The sequence below is a fragment of the Lotus japonicus genome, chromosome 6 (genome assembly GCF_012489685.1).
Source record: "Lotus japonicus ecotype B-129 chromosome 6, LjGifu_v1.2".
Lineage (NCBI taxonomy): Eukaryota > Viridiplantae > Streptophyta > Magnoliopsida > Fabales > Fabaceae > Lotus > Lotus japonicus.
Window position 1 is genome coordinate 7281743 of NC_080046.1, and position 20031 is coordinate 7301773.

Consider the following 20031-nt stretch of genomic DNA (forward strand, 5'->3'; position numbering starts at 1 on the left):
TGAAAAACGGGAAATAGTCGAAAAGCCTTGAACTTGAAATGATTTGATGGTCGTCACGGGGATGAACCATAGTGACCATGGAAATGTCACTGAGTGCAATATGTACTCCGGCTTTTCACAGCCTAGTCGCAAGGACGACTTTGACCTTCGAGTACTTTTAAAATTGAGATTTGTAGTTAAACACGTACGAGTGAGGACGATTCGGTGTTTGACTAACCCTATTGCATCATGCATACGTTCGGGGTTTTGGGACGGTCGAAAGACTGGGCCTTCACGAAGAACACCAAGAGTGTATCTTCGGCATTGCGGCGCGAATCCGTATGTCCAAACCCGACGGGTTGGACCGATTCGACAATAATTGTTTGACACGCGCGAGTCCGTATATTCAATCCGATGGATTGGATCGATTCGGCGGTAGTCACTCAGGCACGCGTGAGTCCGTATGTTCAATCCGATGGATTGGATCGATTCAGCGATTTCTATTTTAATTCGCGTGAATCCGTATGTTCAATCCGATGGATTGGATCGATTCAGCGATACCCTTTCGACTCGCGTGAATCCGTATGTTCAATCCGATGGATTGGATCGATTTAGCGATAACATTTCGACACGCGCGGATCTGTATGTTCAATCGAATGGATTGGATCGATTCGGCGATAGTCATTGGACGCGCGCAACGTCCGTATGTTCGACTCTTTTGAGTGAACCGACTTGGCGTTGTCATTTGTTGCGTGTGCGAGTCTGTATGTTCAACCCGATGGGTTGGATCGACTTGACATGCCTATTTGTTGGGATCATCTTTTGAATTGACATTGCATACATTGAGTTGTTGAGCCATTGTTTACTGAACTGTTAAGGTAGCAGATATCGAATTGTTGATTAGAGCCTTGATAACATGTTATGTATATACCTTAGGGTAGGCAATACACAAGTTATATGTATATATACAACCTATATGTATACCCCCTTATTCTTCACATGTTGTTTGTATTATCTATTATATTCTGTGAGTTGACCCTCGCGCCTTGGCTTTGTTTGTATGTCTGTGTTTGGGCGGTCGGCCTGCTGCCAGACGTTCGACAGCTGGTTCGTGATGATTCGTCACTCGAGGAGGACCATGAGCGTAATGACCATTACTGAAGCTTTCGACGAGGACCCGAACTTCATGCATGAACGGATGAGGGTCGTTGACAGTAGTGTAGGATAGGGTTGGTTAGAGCATACTGGTAGTGGGAGTTTCTGTCATAGCTCTGATTCGTCATTTGTATTTTTGGGACAGGGTAGTTTCCGACAGATTGTTTTTCGGTGTGGTTCTCCGTAGATGGGAATCGCATGGAGTAGTTGGACATAGGAAGTCTTTTGGATGCCGTTTTGGGCTGACTTACTTTCTTGGAGAACTGTATTTATAAAGGTTATGACTCTGTCTACGGGTCGCACATATTTTCCTGCGGGCACCACTTTCATTTACTTTCCGTCACTTGAGGACACTCGTGACGATGTTTTTAGTTGCAGCGAGGGCTGTACTTATATTGTATGTTAGTCGCTGTTAATTGCGATTGGGTTGAGTCTTTAATTTCGACAAGTCTTTTTATTTAAACAAATCGGAAAAAAAAATATACCTGCTTTTCCGCTTTATTTTATTTTTGGTTACTAAAGTGACGCCACCGAAATCGGGGTGTTACAATATATATGCTTCTAATTTTTCGTATGCATTTTTATTATTTTGTATACTAACTTTACTATTTCATCATTAGCCATGCCTCATATGGAGCCATAACCTAAGGCTTTTTCACAATCAACTAGTACATGGACGTACCTCCTCCTATGCAGAACGAGATTCCGGCCGGCGATTATGGACTTTCCAAACTATAGGTAGTCCCTTGTTAATTTTTCAATTTTTAATTATTTTTTTCTATATATTCATGCATGCTAACACTAACCTATTTTTAATAAATGAATAAAGAAATTAAAAGAAGATATAGTTGACAATAAAAAATGTGATTGATATACCTCAAGGTCAACCTATAGCGGTGTTGTTTGATAGGCAAATGTGTATATTGTTTGTTACATGCATTCCTTCTATCCTTTACTATTTATCTGTTTTTCTATAAGCAAATGTTAGTTGTTAATAATGTTGGTAAATTAGCCTCTTCTCAGGGTTTGAACCCTGGACCCTGCACCTTGGACCCTTTACCCTTCACCCCACCCAACCCTTATATTTCCTAACTCTGACCACTTAAGCTAACCCTCTATCTATTTATAATATATAAATAAATCCTGAAGCACGGACTGTCACGTTGACAACTCACCCTTGCTAGTATCTCTAAGATTTTCTATGTTAGATTTTTATATACTTGTCAATCTCTATGATAGTCTCCTTTTACCATGTTTAAACATCTTCTGATTCAAATTCTTTTCTACGGAAACCAAACGTTCGTTACCAGCCCTTCATTATTGTAATGTCCCGATTCTCAGGTGTGGAGATTTTCTTTGTCACGAATTGTTTTGGGGCGCTATGGTCCTTGTTTTGACCGTCGGAGTGCTGCTCGAGGTCAATGGTGAAGGTGGTGAAAATTCGTGCCAGCGTGCGCTGTGTAGGGTCGTTGTCGGGTGTTGTTCCCCTTAGTTTTTTATGCCTCTGGTTTATGTCGTGTGTTGTTTCGTGTCCCCTCCAATAGCGAGCTCTGTTTTTGTTGGGTTATGCATCTCGGTCCCCGACAGATGCTCCTTCTCATTGGTCGATTAGTGCTTTATTCAGGTTTGGACTTTAATTTGTTATCGTCGCTTGGGGTTTTTCTTGCAATTTGTGCATGGTATGTGTTTAATAGGTGCTGGATCTCAAAAGTTATATCTTTGGGCGCGCCAAAGCAATATTGATTTTTAGGTGTTCTTGGTGAATATTGGAGGGGATTATGCCCACTTTATTAAGTTATGTTTGTACAATCAACCATTCCATTTAATAAAACTTCTGCTTTCAAAAAAAATTTCCAAAAGTGAGCAACATGTCACCTTAACAAAGAGGTATAGTAATAGTTAAATACAATTCATAACATCAGAATATAATATATAAAACATGTGGGCTTTACCCTGTCCCCCAAAAATACAAATGAGTTTCTCAACTACAAACCGACAGCTCTACACTACCCCACCCTCGGCTACAGCCCTGTCCATGCGTCCTCGAGAAGCTCCTCTAGGTCTGAATCCTCCTCCTACTCCTCTGGCATCTCTACTCTTGCCCCTCCACTCTCTCCCTCTATGACCTCATCATCAGAGTCCAATATCTTCACAACCTTGGTATCGACGTCCACTGCCATGGTAATCATGGCAACAATCTCCTAGATTACTTGAGGGACTTGTGCCTACTCAGCGACCAGAGATGGTATAGAAGACGAAGCCTCTCTTGAAGTGCTCGCAAAAGCTCCGGGTGGAATGTTGAAACTTAGTGTGCGTCTGTAGACCTACCAATTGAAGGGTACACCTCGCTCATCCATCTTATCCTCTACAACATGAATTGCGTAAGTCACCCGTCGTCGGAGGTGATCAATCTTCCACGACCACCGATCCTCATCAACGAGTGTGAATGTCACACTCCCCGTGTACGACACCCTCTCCCATGCATCTAGTAGTCTCTTGCTCATCATCTAGAGTGGTGTCGTCGAACAAACATAAGAAAAGAGGTTAAATGGTCAACTTCTTTACCACAGTGCCATATTTTGGAGGTACACACTCACAAGCTGATAAAACATGCATATACATGAAGATAAACACTTAACAACATTTCTGCACAATAGCAACTCAATCAATAAACATATGTGCACAACCAATCACTATAAGGTTAGTCGACATGCCTACATATTATGCTTTTCACCATGACCCTAATAAACACCAACTCCATACAAGGCAGGCGGGACAAAGACTCATCCCAGTAGTCAATTGCCACTTAGCTAATGACCCACTCTAGCAGTCATTAGTGATCGATTTCATGAGACCTATCCAGCAGTACTCTCGATCTGCCAGCATTGAACATTTAGTTCAGCTCCTCCTGACACAACTATGCAATGCCATGCTTCATGATTAGCCAAACAACGAAGTTATAATCACCATGTCATTCAATAGAATTCACTACACCTCGACATGAGTGGTCAGGATCATCAACTCATAGGAGTCACCAGCTATCCGTCGCCACAAAATCCGAACCATAATTGGTTCCACGTTCGATCTCAATCGATTAACATCACATGTCAAGCATAAGGTTCACATGTACATCGTGCTTATTCGATAAGCAACAAACATAATCCATAAACCAACATATGAGTATAGTTCAGAGGCATATAATCATCATGGGTCTCACAAAATTCAAGCATGCTAGTTCAACGAGTATTCATGTTATTCAAACATCAAAGAGATATAATCAATTCATAACTCATGATGCTCATAATCAATTTTCATGTTAATCATGCATTCTTGATTTATTGTTAACATATGGTACAAATCTCTTACCACCGTCTTCCTCATGAAGTGAATTCCAAATTGATTTCTTGATTTATTGTTAACATATGGTACAAATCTCTTACCACCGTCTTCCTCATGAAGTGAATTCCAAATTGATTTGTGCCCTGCCTTAACCAATCAAATGCTTGGGTTAATTTGAGTCATCTACTAACAAGTATAGGCTAAAGAATAAGATGCTTTAGTTTGGCCTCTCAAGTACACCCATTGAGTGCCCTTCTTTAATTTCTTTTTAATTGTTACACATAATAATAATAATATCTTGCATATTCAGGTTGTTGGTTGTTGGGTTAATTTGTTGGTTTTCCAATTTCTAACTCCAAGATCAAAAGAGTTGAAGTATTTTCTCCCATCAAGAAATGTTTGATGAAGCCTTAGAAATATACGAATTTTGTTGATCATGATTTTGAAAATTTCATATCTCGAGAAGTTATTTCTAATTTGTGTGAAATTCTTCTCAATAGTGTCAAGCGTAATAAATAGTGTTATTTTACCAAATCTCTATCCAACGTTGGTTCTAACCACATTTAATTTATTTCTACCATATTGTTGTTTCGATTTCCAAAAAAAAAACCATTCGATCTATAAAAAAAAAGACCTAAGTCTAGTCATTGTTATGAAGCAATACATTGGCTTCGTCTCTTTAGTATTGTAACTAGGGTGGCAAAATGGGTTTGGCCTGCTGAATTAGTCCGTTTGACCCACTTTTTTTTGGGTTGGGTTGAGATTTTGAACCCAAATTTTAAAAGTGGGTCAGCCCGATCCAATCGACATTTTGACGGGTTAATGACGGGATGGGTTGGGTAATCCCGACCGCCAACCCATTTTTTCAATTTTTTTTTCAATTTGTATTCTTTAAGTAGATTATTGTAAGGTGCGCATATATTATGATAGATCTAAACTAAAAAAAGACTATTTTGAAAACTAGTCAATGATGACATTCCATGGATTCACCTATATAAGTTGCGGCTCTTATCTGTAGGTTAGGTTTTGTCTAAAACTTTCATGACTACTCGACATTATCATTTATAATTGTTGGTTGATTATTATTGGCTGAAGTAAACTCTTGTTGGTGATTGTAAAACACATTTAGTGATGTTAAGTAATATTAAGTGAGTGTGTATCAAAGAAAAAAATGACATTTACCAATGATTTGATGTAGGTTATTGACACTTATACTTGATAGTTACTACTGAGGTTATAGTTACAACTTTTAATAACATATGATAAATATTTTTTTTGGTATTGCTATTGGTGAGACCTTCTAGTTGAACTCATAACCTTTAAAGATAAAGAACAAGTATAATTCTAATTTTTTTCATGTGCCAACCTACAAAAAGTAAAAGATTTCTTAAAATTCCTCATTGCACATCTTTTTTTTATTTCACTACATTTTCTAAGTGGACTAGCCCGTCAACCCGGCGTCCCGCCAAAATATGGGTTAGGTTGAGACTTTGAACCCAAATGTCAAAAATGGGCTAGCCCAACCCAACCCGCATTTCGACGGGTTAGTGGCGAGTTGGACTAGGCCTGACCCACTCAACCCATATTGCCACCCCTAATTGTAACCTTCCTAGTTCCCACCTCTGATGCTTTGATATGCCTTTTCTTATTTTTACCTGTGATGACTTTGAATATTTGTCATTAGTATCACTATAAGATTTGGTTCATAGTAAAAAGAAAATAACATGTTATATATTGAGGGAGAGCAAAGAACACTGATATTGAACAGATTGGGGTGTAATATAGATAACATTGTTCTAATATGAAAATGAATCAGCAGGCAAAATTTCACCCCAGCAGGAAATTATTCATTGATACTTTTTTGTGGAGTCCTCTGGTAACTTAAAACCACCGGTATAGTCTTCATAGATGGCTACGCTCATACATTAAAGCATCTAATATATACCTGTGGTTGGCTTACAGCAATCACAAACAGCTTGTGGCACGGAAGGAAGATGATGATTGAGTTCAGGTTCGACGGATTCAGAAATTTGATGTTGTAAGAGTAATATATACATATAAATTTATAAAAAAAAAAATTAACATAAACTTTTAAAAGTGACGACACTTTTTTACCAAATGAGACACAAGTGAGGACATTTTTTACTAAAGTACCATAAAAAATCACATACTTTTACTACTTAAGTGAGAATATTTAACAATGTGAGACACACGTGAGTGCAGTTTTTACCAAAAAGGAGATAAAATATAAATATCACATGCTTTTACTACTCAAATTTTTTTATAATGATTTTTTTCAAAATTAAGTGAGGGCACCTCATAATTTTAAACCTCCATATCCGTCCTTGGTTGAGGTCATTGCCCGTGAAACATTAACAAAATCGCCAAAAAAATTATAACTTTTTTTACATCGGAAAACTAGCAGCAAAGGAAAAGCAACTATGGATACGCTAAACAATCCCTCAAAATGAGGATTTCCAAGTCCCAGCCGGAAGGAGCCTCCTAGAGACACCAAGCAACGGTTGGGGAAGAAGCCCTCTTCTAGCCAACCAATCCGCTGGTTGATTGCAATCTCTACCAACATTGCTCAAAGCTACCGTCCACTGTTGACTCAACAGCCCTGAATCTCCTCTAGAATGGGGAGAAAAATGATGTTTTCATCATCCTTCAAAGCTCGAAGAAGCTCCCTGAAATCAACATTTCATATAACATCTCTATAGCCTCTCTGTTGAGTTGTATAATCCAAATCCTATGTGGCTAATTAGTGTGATTAGTTAGCTGAGTCAGCATTTACTTAGAACAGTAAATGAGTTAGAAAGATTAGTTTTTCTGTTGTTAAAGCCTTATTATAAAAGGCATGCTTTGTTTACTTGTAACAGTACAATTGCTCATTCAATAAACTGAGGACTGTGGTTCTCTTTCTCTCATCTTTTCTCTCTCAAATTCTCTTAGTCTCTAACACTCTCTCCCATGCACACAACTTGCAGGCCAACAAAATTGTAATGATTTTACCACATCATAAAATACTAAAAAGAAAGTCTAATTGGAGGTTACAATGCGTGCATATACATTAAATTTGAAAAAAAACATCAATAGTAATTGTCAATATTATATTTCAATAATATCAACTATGCACTCTTTCAGAAAAAAAAAAAAACTATGCACGGTCCATATTTTGTTTGTATATATTTGATCGTTCTAGGACATGTATGAGACTAAAAGACAGGTTCTTAAGATCAGCCAACAAAAAAGACAAGCCAAGGCATCAAATGAGAGTTGGAAAAGGAATCACAGGTTACTAAGATTCTTTACAATGAACTGAACTAGAAGACAAAATTGGCCTTTTACAAGACAAAAACAGCATCTTTGTAAACCCCGTTCTTCCTCAAACTAACAATGTACAGAATTATTATTGTAATTGCATATACTGCAATATTTTAATTTTAAAACAATGAAATTTGGATCCTGTGCGGCAGCATAGAATCTTTACGATTCCCTCCTGCACAACTATTTATGACATTGATTTTTATAAACAATGGTTATGAATGATTGGGTAATAAAAAGCTTATTAAATTAGACAGTTTCGAGTGATTTATCGACTGTAGTGACTGTCTCGCCTAACCTAATTAATTATACGAATTAATATGTTTAATCATCAAATTTATGTCAGAATATTCTACATTTCCCCAATTTGCCTTGGAAGGATAAGCATTGATATGATTAGTCACTACACTCAACTATATAACCACAGATATCTATATCATGGTAGTAGATACAATACAGAGTTCAAAGAATTATATAGTTCACTAAGCTAGGCCACAAATTTGGCATCAGCTAGTTCCTCTCTTCCTGTTAAACTGTCAGAAAAGAGATACTCTGATGAGTTTATCATTTTCTCTGGCAGCAAAGCCTTCAATCTACAGGAGCAACAGGAAACCATGCTGTAGCAGAAATGATGTTATAAGGTCAGAGGTAACCTTGGCTCCCAAACAAAGAACCGAGAGCATGTTTCCTCTGCTGTCAAAACAAGGAGTTTCTCTAGCTGATTTACACGTACAAGAAGTTGTTGAGAGGCAGTGCCAGACATCAAATTTTGACACTTTAAGTCCTTGTAGCAAGCCAAAGTTTGAGCCCAATTTTCTCATGGATTCCTATGAAATGTGTAGAAAGATCTGTGCCGAATATGCCAAGACCTTCTATCTTGGTGCAAATTCCACTTTCATTTTGGTTGAACATAGTAGATTCTTACAATTCACTAGCTAGGGACTAATGATAATAAGAACTATTTCATTTTGGTACTTAGAAACTTGATTGATATATCTGTTTGTTATAATCATCTCACCTTCATTGTCATTCCTTAAACAGGAACATTGCTTATGACAGAAGAAAGGAAGAGAGCTATATGGGCAATTTATGGTAAGAAATTTCATCTGATAAAGTTGCAAACAATGACCAAAATTTTCTATCCTCATTTACTGTCTTGTTATCTTCCTATCAATCAAATTATGTCATGTTATTTGAAAATCACTTATGTAAGTTATAATTGCCATACTCATGTCTACTTGACACAATTTTATTGATGAAACACGGAAGAGGTCGTCAAATGAGGACAGAGGATCTTGCAACTGTTGTAGTTTTGTACTCTAATCACTCACCACAAGTCCAAATAATATTTCTTAATTGACATTTTCTCTTTTCAGTTTGGTGCAGGAGGACGGATGAACTGGTTGATGGCCCTAACGCTGACTATATGAACTCTTCTGTGCTTGATAGGTGGGAAGATAGATTGCATGATATTTTCAATGGACAACCCTATGATATGCTTGATGCTGCACTTACTGATACAGTCTCCAACTTCCCCTTGGATATTAAGGTGATTACAAATCCATTAGAATAGATTTTTCAACAAGTACTAAAATGAAAAGAAAAGCTAAAATGATCTTGCAAGGTATACATGCTTCTGAATGATAGTTTCCTGCTTGAGCTAAATTAGTTATGCCCCTCAATCTTTACAGAATCTCCTTCATCTAACTTCTCCATGAATACCTATAAACTTATGAATATACTTTTATATAAGTTGGAAATCACATACTTATCTCAGTTGAGCAACTTTTTAAGCTAGCAGGAGCTAAACTAAAATGAACCTAAACAACTTAAATCTACTATTAGAATAAATTCTTTCACTACCATGTTTGGATCCACGGTTTAATTTTTCAGAATCAATTTTTCGTCGCACAAAAGCTATTCATAGTAGCTTCTTCAAGAATCACTTGTGGCCCAACATGAAAACATACCGTGTTTTTCCAAACATATGTTGTCTCTTTCTCTTAGGGTGTGTTTGGGAGTTTTTAAGGGCGGGAAGGGGAAGACTTTGAGTCAAAGGGAAGGGAGGGGAAGAGAGGGTAATGGAGGGTAAGCGTTCCCCTTATATGGAAGCTATAATTCAACCAAAACACTCAAACAAGGGGATGACTTCTGATAAGCCTATTTTTTCTCTTCTCGCTTCTCTAAAATCAAACTTGTAAACAAAGCTTTAATCTCACTAATAACATGTTTGAATCATCTTCTCTTTCTTTATAATCAATTCTGACACTCAAAAGTCACTCAAAGAAGGTTCTCCACTTCTCCCAAAAGTTGATTTTATCTTTAAAAGTCAATTATAAAAAGATATCTAGCATGTTTGAATCAATTTTTGTTTCCTCTGAATTAATATTCAGAAGCTATATTTCAAACAAACTTCTCCCAACAGTTGATTTCACTTCAGCTAACGAGGTCTTTCTCTTTGATTGCATGACAGCCTTTCAGGGACATGATACAAGGTATGAGAATGGACACAATGAAAAGCAGATACAAGAATTTCGAGGAGTTATATCTCTACTGCTACTATGTAGCTGGAACTGTTGGATTGATGAGTGTTCCAATAATGGGAATTTCCCCAGAGTCTCTCATATCTGCTCAGAGTGTATATAATGCAGCACTGCATCTTGGGATTGGAAATCAACTCACAAACATTCTTAGAGATGTTGGAGAGGAGTAAGTTTCAAATTGTTTTTCTTCACTTCATTATATCCTGTTCAGTTACAGACTAAAGAGCACTTGTTGGAGCTTATCTACTACAAAAAACAACATCGAACGAGCTCCAATAATTGCTGTTTGATCCGCATCCAAACAGGTTCTTAGTTCTCTTCTGATGAGTGATGACTTATCTTACAAGAATGTATAATTGTCAACTTGTTTCAGTGCATTGAGAGGTAGAGTCTACCTTCCCCAAGATGAACTTGCCCAGTTTGGTTTGTGTGATGAGGATGTTTTCTCAAGAAAGGTCGATGAAAGATGGAAAGAGTTTATGAAAGAGCAGATTACAAGGGCAAGATTCTACTTCAATTCAGCAGAGGAAGGAGCTTCTCAGCTTCAAAAGGACAGCCGTTGGCCAGTAAGTACATTTGAGAATTTAGAGTACATGGTTTTAAATTAGGAATATTACATTGGGGAATCACATGAATGTCACATTAATATGCTTTTTGTGAGATGTGCAGGTTTGGTCCTCACTGATATTGTATCGCAAGATCTTGGATGCAATTGAAGACAATGATTATGACAATTTGACGAAAAGAGCCTATGTAGGACGAACTAAGAAACTTTTGACGTTGCCTTTAGCCTATACTAGATCTCTCTCCATTGCCACAAGGAAATTTCATCCTTCATTGGCAAGGAATAACTTGCAAAATTAGTAGTCGAGAAAATAGCTTCAATTCAATGCCAAATGCATACCACAAATAAGAGGAATCATAATATTGGCTTCCTTGTACAGATCATATGTTTACCATATAATCTAAATAATCAACCCTGGTTAGTATAAATTTGGGTCCCTCTTGGAGAGGATTCGAAATCTAAAGTAGTAAAGAAGAGAGACCAAAAGAGAGAGAATTTTATATTTGTAAATGAATTGAATCATTTCTCTTGTCAATTTATCACAAGTTTGAATCCACTTTTAGTATGAGAATTCTTACGTTAAAGCTTAAGGTTAGTTATGACTAACATGACTATTATTAAAACAAATAACCAATTTAAGAACTCGTTTAAGACGTCTATTAGATATAATATTATAAGTTAATATAATACTGTATTGTATAGATTTTATCTATCAATCCACTCTTATACATTAAAATAGTGAATTATTTAATTCAACGTATAAAGGTGGGTTATACCACTCTCCTCCACTACTGCCACAACTTACGCTACTGCCATCATCACCGCTATAACCACCAACCGTCCATCTTTGCCACCGCAACTCCCACCACCACTACCTATAACACTGCTGCCACCACCATCACCACCACAACCAACTCCCCCACCACTTTCGCCACTACCACAGCCACCACCCATCACCACTATCACTACCATTCCCGCCAAAACCACCAACTTTCGCAATTATCATCGCCACGTTACTATCGTCACCACCGCCCTACAACGCTGCCACCTCCATCCTCCACCGCTGCTACTAGCACCGCCATCTCTTCCACCACCACCACCACCTTTCACCATCACCACCTTCCTCTAAACAAATGATCGTATCAATTTAAATAATATAATAGTTATAAGTGTTTGATAAACGTTGGATAAATTTTTATTAAAACGTATTCTATAAGGTCTAATATTATCCGTCCTCATACTATGAGACTTATCCTGTAAAACATATCAAACGAGTCCTAAAGACTAAACTATTTTTGGGATGGGTTTAAAGGACTCAATAAGTTTGAAAACATATTTCTAACATTGCCCCCCAATTATGGAATTACATAGTCAACAGAGAAAGAACTATAAGAAAATTTCTCATTAGCATCAATCAGAATTTGAAACTAATGAGTCAAAAACTAATGCTACAATCCTTTTAGCGTCGGTAAAACAGCCGAATCTAACACGTAGAGTCAATCAAATGGTCAACACAATATATCACTCAACTGTTACCATTTTGAGTTATTCTTCAGAAACATGGTTGTTATTAAACATTCTTTCCTTTATTTGTTTAAATTATAGACGGGGAAGACAGAAAATATCAAAATACCCACTTTATATCTCTTTTCCTCAAAGGTTAGATATTAAAAGCCACAAAATCAAAATCTGAACACTTCCATAACATCAGCAATACCAGAAATAACCAAAACACTCACACATAACATAAGCTTCACTTCAGAAAGAAGATAGCTAGTCACTTCATCAATTATGTGCGCAGTTACTTGTTCAATCCTTGCTTCCTGGCCTTCTTTTTCTTCCTCTTCATTCCCATCTTCTTCTTCTTCTTCTTCTTCTTCTTCCAAAACCACCTTCACCATAACCACAAACCCGAGCTCTATTGCCTCAACAACCGTAGCAGCTACAGTCAAAGATGTCTGGACCCGAACAACACCATCGCCATATCACCGCCGTACCAGAACCCAACAGCAAATGTTCCTAGACCACAGCATCGACATGGATGAACTACTAGCCTCAATCAGCTCCACCCAGAACGAGCAAGAGCTTCACGCTGTGATGTCGCTCTACAACCAGAGACAGCTTTCCATTCGCTTCATGGTTTCCCTCCTCTCCCGCGAAACCGATTGGCAGCGCGCATTGGCTTTGCTCGATTGGATCAATGAAAAGGCTCTTTACTCGCCCTCGGTGTTCGCCTACAATGTTGTTCTTCGCAATGTGCTGCGAGCGAAGCAGTGGCACCTTGCACACGGACTGTTTGATGAAATGCGCCAGAGAGGACTTGCCCCTGATAGGTACACTTACTCCACGCTCATTACCCATTTTGGGAAACATGGCTTGCTTGATTCCTCTTTGTTCTGGCTGCAGCAGATGGAGCAAGACAATGTGTCTGGTGACCTTGTTTTGTATAGTAATTTGATTGAGCTTTCGCGCAAGCTGGGTGATTATTCCAAGGCGATTTCCATTTTTGCCAGGTTGAAAGCGTCGTCTATTGCCCCTGACCTCATTGCTTATAACTCTATGATTAATGTGTTTGGAAAGGCTAAGCTCTTCCGTGAGGCTCGTCTTCTTCTACAAGAGATGAGGGACAACGGTGTTTGCCCTGACACAGTTAGCTACTCTACGCTTCTTGCCATTTATGTAGACAATGAGAGGTTTGTTGAGGCGCTTTCTGTTTTCTCTGAAATGAATGATGCCAAATGCCCGCTTGATCTCACCACTTGCAATATTATGATTGATGTTTATGGTCAGCTTCACATGGTCGAGGAAGGCGACCGCCTGTTCTGGAGCATGAGGAAGATGGGGATTGAACCCAATGTTGTTAGTTATAATACGCTCTTGAGGGTTTATGGAGAGTCTGAGCTGTTCGGGGAAGCTATCCATCTGTTTCGTTTGATGCAGAAGAAGGGTGTGCAACAGAATGTTGTCACCTACAATACTATGATTAATATTTACGGCAAGTCTCTTGAGCATGAGAAGGCTACAAATCTCATTCAAGAAATGCAGAATAATGGTATTCAACCAAATGCTATCACCTATTCAACTATAATATCTATCTGGGAGAAGGCAGGGAAACTGGACAGGGCAGCCATGTTGTTTCAGAAATTGAGGAGTTCAGGTGTTCAAATTGATCAGGTTCTGTACCAGACAATGATTGTAGCCTATGAGAGGGCAGGTTTGGTTGCTCATGCTAAGCGCCTTCTTCATGAGCTCAAGCGACCTGACAACATTCCCAGGGAAACTGCAATCATGGTGCTTGCTCGAGCCAGGAGAGTTGTAGAGGCTACATGGGTTTTTCGGCAGGCTTTTGCTGCTGGAGAGGTAAACGATATATCTGTGTTTGGGTGCATGATTAATCTTTACTCGAGGAACAAAAAGTACACAAATGTAGTTGAGGTGTTTGAGAAGATGAGAGAAGTTGGATACTTTCCTGATTCCAATGTTATTGCCCTCGTGCTGAATGCTTTTGGGAAGCTACGTGAGTTTGAGAAAGCAGATGCTTTATACAGTCAAATGCATGACGAAGGATGTGTTTTTCCAGATGAGGTTCATTTCCAGATGCTTAGTCTATATGGTGCAAGAAAGGATTTCACAATGGTGGAGTCATTGTTTGAGAAGCTGGATTCCAATCCCAATATCAACAAGAAGGAGTTGCATCTTGTTGTTTCCGGCATTTATGAAAGAGCAGATAGACTTAATGATGCTTCTCGAATCATGAACAGGATGAATCACAAAGCAATCGGAAATCATGATCATGCTTAGAAGCATGCATGTGACCTTTTGTGTATAACTTGTGTGCTGTTTATGAGTATTGTTTTTCCCCTGTTCACCCATAAATGCTGTATTCTGAAAACCTACCTCAAACCTACCTCATTCCCATTTAGTATCCTCTGTATATATGATGTCAAGCAACAACACAGGTTCTGAATAGCAACACCCTTGTGAATAATCTTACAGTGTTATACATCCAGGCTTATGAGGGCTTTCTCTTTTTCCTGTGTCCTTCTGGGAAAAAAATTATTAAAAATCGAGTCCCTATTTTCTCTTTAGAGAAAGTTGAGCCGCTTCTGTTAATATGCTTCCTTAGTATCTGCTGAGAATTTCAACCGCAGATGTATTTGAAAACAGTCAATATCTGTTTCTCTTTGAAAATCAACACTGTATTGAGGAAGACTCTAAGATGTTATTAGTGTAACCCAGTTTAAAGCTTTGATGTATGTACGCTGTTGTCACTTGTCAGTGCTTTTGTGAGTCAGAACACTTGCCATATTTGATTAATTGTGAATCTAGAGCCTTTTGCTATACATTACTATAGGCTTTGTCTAGGGTGAACCATCAGATGATACGGTTCATCAATTTTCCATAATTAATTACAATGAGATTTATTAATTAAAAATTGGCGATGAATTTAGAATAAATATCTGCATGACTGGTTATCTATGTATTGGAAACAATTCTGCAAGTTCGTTGACAAAATCGTTAATAGAAACTGCTTTAACTTATGTGTATGTAAAGTCAGATATTGATTTATCCAGCAAAGAGAATGAAAGTTATGGAAGCTGCTGTTCCTCTCCCATACACATTGATCAATGGCCAACACTTTCACACAGAATTATTTAGAAGATTTTACGTTAACATTATGGTCTGATAGTAGGAAAGGTGCTCTAACTTGCTTAGTTGTGTAAATGTATTTTATGTAATACAAGTCATGTCATTCTATTGCAGATGTGACTCATTTTATATCTTTTGTGCACTAGCTGTGCCTTCTTGACATGTTATATTGAATTTCTCAGTAGATAACACATATTATCAAAAGTAAAAAGTCTAGTATGAAAACATTGGCTGAAACCATTGTTTAAACTTTAAAGGACTTCTATTATTGGTAAACTTTTGCAGTTATAAGCTTTTATGTAATCTGTTGCTTCTTTACAGAAGGAAGTTAGATCAAATAATGCTGATAGTGGGAAAAATTACCATAAATCTCAATAGAGTACCCTCCAGATGGTTGTATTTAGAGGAATTCTTCTCGTTTCAGTTTGTGCTGAAGATCCTCGCACTGCATGGAGTGCAGCAGCACATCTTCTTAGATATATGCAATCATCCTCTAATAAAATCCTGCTGGGAAAATTGCCTTGCTAATTCACTTTCGACTTCAGCTGTGAGGCTGCTACCAAGGTATCATTGTTCTGATCCTGCTTTACTTTCTTGAAGGTATTTACTTGGTTAATATTTCCTTTCAAAAGTGATATTGTGTTGTCATCATTTTAATGCCAGTTGATTTGTACTTATGTAAAGTGAAGTCAGAATTAATTTAGCATTTTCATATTAGAAGTATTTATCACCATTGCAACACTTGATTTTGTGAGCAACGAATATAATGATGCATTTTACCATTTAAAGTGAACCCAAAAATTTAGAGAAGCCTAGTCTATATTTGACAGCGGAAAACCGATCTAGTTGCTCTCTTGAATGAAAAAATTTCAAAACTTTCAGATTTTCCTTTTGTTTGCTGAGCCCCCAGAGGAAAAGGAATTTCCCCATGGGAATTCGAAATCATATATCCTTTGCTTTGGGGTCATCAAGATTTTCAAATGCTAACTTGGTCAACTCCATAAGTTTTGGACAGCTAACACAAATAGCAATTTAGTAACTGATTGCTTTCAGGCTGCATTCATTTCCTCTTGTAACCTGAATAGACATTGTAAAATGTAACCCAGCTAGGGAAAACTGGCTGGCCGAGTGCTTCTATTTATACACCATTTAGTAAGGAGGAGTGCTAGCACCACATTCTCACACACTCTTTATGATTGATCTATTTCCCAAATAGTCAACATATGTGTCGTTAGCATTTCTCTTGAGTCATAGGGAGCCAGATAATATGAAGAATCAAAAGCTTAATTGGAAAACCTCAGAGCCTATCCAGTTCTTGTTGTCCATGTGGCTTTCATTAATTTTTTATCTTATATCTGTCATCCAGAAATTTTTTATGCTTTCTGAGTGAGTAGAAGCCTTCTACCAAATTCTGCAAAGCGTATAACCTTTTCAAGGAATCCCAGCTAAGGGGGGTCGAGTTCCAATTCCTGGATGCATAGTTCAGTTTATTTGTTTTGGTGTTATTACTAAATATTTGTTTAGAGAGGTTGAAAATCTGCTTCTTCACAAGGGCTTATCCTTTCAGACATTTTTTTATGTTGGAAATCTCCAAAAATGAAGAATGTATCTGTTCCAAATATCTTTGATGTTTCAAATGTTTGTGCTGGAAGTTCTGGTCCTTCATAATGTTTGAAAGAAATTTATGTCATATGAGTTAGTTTAGCTAATCCGAGCATTGTTACAATTGAGCAGGCACATTTTTTTACCATCAGGGGAAAATCAGGATTCTATATTTTCATATTCTTTGAAGACTTCAAAATCTTGACTCCCTCCAGAATTTGGAGCAGAAGTAAGGCAAGTGGCATTGCCTCTAACCTTGAGACCCTTGCAAGTTGGTTAGGTGGATGCTGAAACGTTCTGAATTTTAGATTCCGGAACACAGGTATGGTTCTTTGGATTTAATTTTCAGATCTTTCGTGGAAACTTATTTCAGGTAACTACTTTTCTGTTCTAGAAGGCCTACTTTTCGGAAATATAGATTACATTACATGTTATGTTAAACCAAACTGCCTGAAATTAGATTCAGATTTATAGTTTAAGAGCTGAGACTAGATTCAGGAAGATTGTGTTTCCTGAAATTAGATTCATGATAGTAATAATGTTTATGATATTACCTGAACCAAAATTTCAAAATATAGTTCTAATATTGGATTTCGAAATTTTGATTTCAGGAACAATACTTTCGGAGATGGTGATAAGTGAGAGGATGGTACAATAGTTTGGCCCTGATTGAACTACCCTCTTTCCTGTACTAAGCTGAGTTTGTGCATATCTTTTTTCCTCTTTTTTTAGGCAAATGTTAGTGGTTAGTAATGTTATTATGTTAGTAAGTTAGTTCCTTCACTAGGGTTTGAACCCTGACCCCTTCTTCAGCCTTCATTCCCCCCCAACTCTTATGTCCACTAACTCTTACTACTTAAGTGAACCCTCGGAGAAGAAGCTGTAAGGTTGTAGTTGCCAACCCATCAGTGCTACTTATTTTTTGTAGATCACCAGTGCTACTGTTAGACTCATTGTTTAGCCTCGATTGTAATGAAACCAAAGTGAACCAGTAGGGTAAAAGGTAAATCTGAAAGTCTAGATGCCAAGATAAAAGGAACGGTAAAAGTAACCATAGTCAGTTCTATTGGTTATAGATTTCTTTATGACTTGAGTTACCTAAACCACTTGGAAGTATTCATGCTGAGAGGATGTGGCCTCAACGAAGCCCTACCAATGAAAGGTATCAAAGTTTGATATAAAGGTAATAAATATTCTTACCTATATGTCAGGATTGGAATTGTAATGCAACCATTTGACCAGAGAGATTCCTTCTTCAATAGGAGAAGGTCATGGTTTTAATTTTATAAATATATTTCTCAATAAACGCCTTTCTCGATTTCTTGACTTGAAAATATAAGTGTTTTTTCTTTTTTTTGAAACAGTGTGTTTTCTTGAATATTAAATGATCAAGCTTTGCACTACTGAATTCACTCTTTTAATCTCAGAAAGAAATATCTATTTACTAGAAATTAAACCCGTGCGTTGCACGGTTTTTTTTTTTTTAAGTTATATGTTAAATTTATCTTCGTATATGTAATAATATAGTAAATGTATTGTTAAGTAGATAATTAAAAATAAGATAAATATATGAAATGTAATTACATTGATAAAGTTTAATAAAATATTTATTGTAAACTAATTTTTTAGTATATTAAAAAATATTTTATGTTGCTTACTAAAATTAATTTTCAATTCATTTTGTGATCATATGTTTTCATAATAGTACACTCTTTATAATAAGTAAAAGGAGGGAAATATATAATTAGAGTTGAATAACTTAGTTTCTGTTTTGTGCAAAATGATGTTTCTCTCTTACTTTTATGCATGTTTTCACCTTGAAAGCAATGTTTGCAATTGAATTTTTATGGGAACAATGGTATAGAAAAAGTTTAATTATGAAAAATATTTTTAGTGATGCATATAAAAAATTATATTCTTTATTGTTTAATAAGCATTTAATTAGTTAATATGCAGTTTGTAAGAAATTATATTTTGTAATTTAATTAGTTGATAAATGAATTAAATTAAGATAATAGTTTATCTTTTTGGTACATCAGAAAGATATATTGCACCTTTCATGGATTGATATTTTGACCTCCCCTACCCTACCCACATGTCCTCTAGCTCTTGCCACTTGAGCTATTATTCGATGACAAATAATAATTTATCTTATTCAATATAAACTTTTTACAATTTTGAAGATAGTAAAAAATTGAAAAAACTTTATAAGTGCAATTTACAAACACAAATCGTTCTATCTGATGTATATCTATCATAGTGGTTAAAATTAACTCTTTAATCCTATGGTTCGATCATTAAGAACTGTACTCTATGGGAGACCTTTGACTTTAATCACACTCGAGTAGAACATGGTTTCCTCAGTAGATGATACATGTGGCTAAAAAACTAACAAAAATTGTAAAGACTTAGTTAAAAAACTTCATAAGCTCGTCTACTTTGAATATAAAGATAAAAATAAGTGGAAGTTGGTTAAGAATAATTTTTATTTTTTATCAATTAAGAAAAATTTTAAGTATACCAAATATAATTGCATTTAGGAAGTTCATTAAACACTTTATTGTATACTACTTTTTTTTTCCTATTATAGGTGAGTGCAACAATAATAAACCTCAGGGAAAGTTAGTGCAATATGTCCATATTTATGTAAAAATCATATTAAATATTATTACCAAAAACATATTTTTAATATAAATTATAATTATTATCAACCAAAAATTTCAAAATTAAACTATTTTGAAAAATGAATTTATTTGAGTTATTCTTTTATTTTTTTTATAATAAATATGATATGAATAATATTTTAAATATACCATATAATTTTATTAATTTGTTTTTAATATATTTAATTTATTTATTATCATATATGTATTT

The 20031-nt window shown here is 36.5% G+C and overlaps 1 protein-coding gene and 1 pseudogene across 1 annotated transcript; both read left to right on the forward strand.

Moving 5' to 3' along the window:
* Nucleotides 1-8228: 8228 nt before the first annotated feature.
* LOC130723125 (phytoene synthase 2, chloroplastic-like) lies at nucleotides 8229-11440 on the forward strand (annotated as a pseudogene).
* Nucleotides 11441-12551: 1111 nt separating this feature from the next.
* On the forward strand, nucleotides 12552-15340 carry LOC130723124 (pentatricopeptide repeat-containing protein At5g39980, chloroplastic). The gene has a single exon (XM_057574081.1). It carries the CDS (start codon nucleotides 12697-12699, stop codon nucleotides 14704-14706), a length of 2010 nt encoding a protein of 669 aa, XP_057430064.1. The 5' UTR covers nucleotides 12552-12696; the 3' UTR covers nucleotides 14707-15340.
* Nucleotides 15341-20031: the final 4691 nt, after the last annotated feature.

Excerpts from the sequence above, each read along its gene's own strand:
- LOC130723124 (XM_057574081.1), top strand. The coding sequence starts at position 12,697 with ATGTGCGCAGTTACTTGTTCAATCCTTGCTTCCTGGCCTTCTTTTTCT.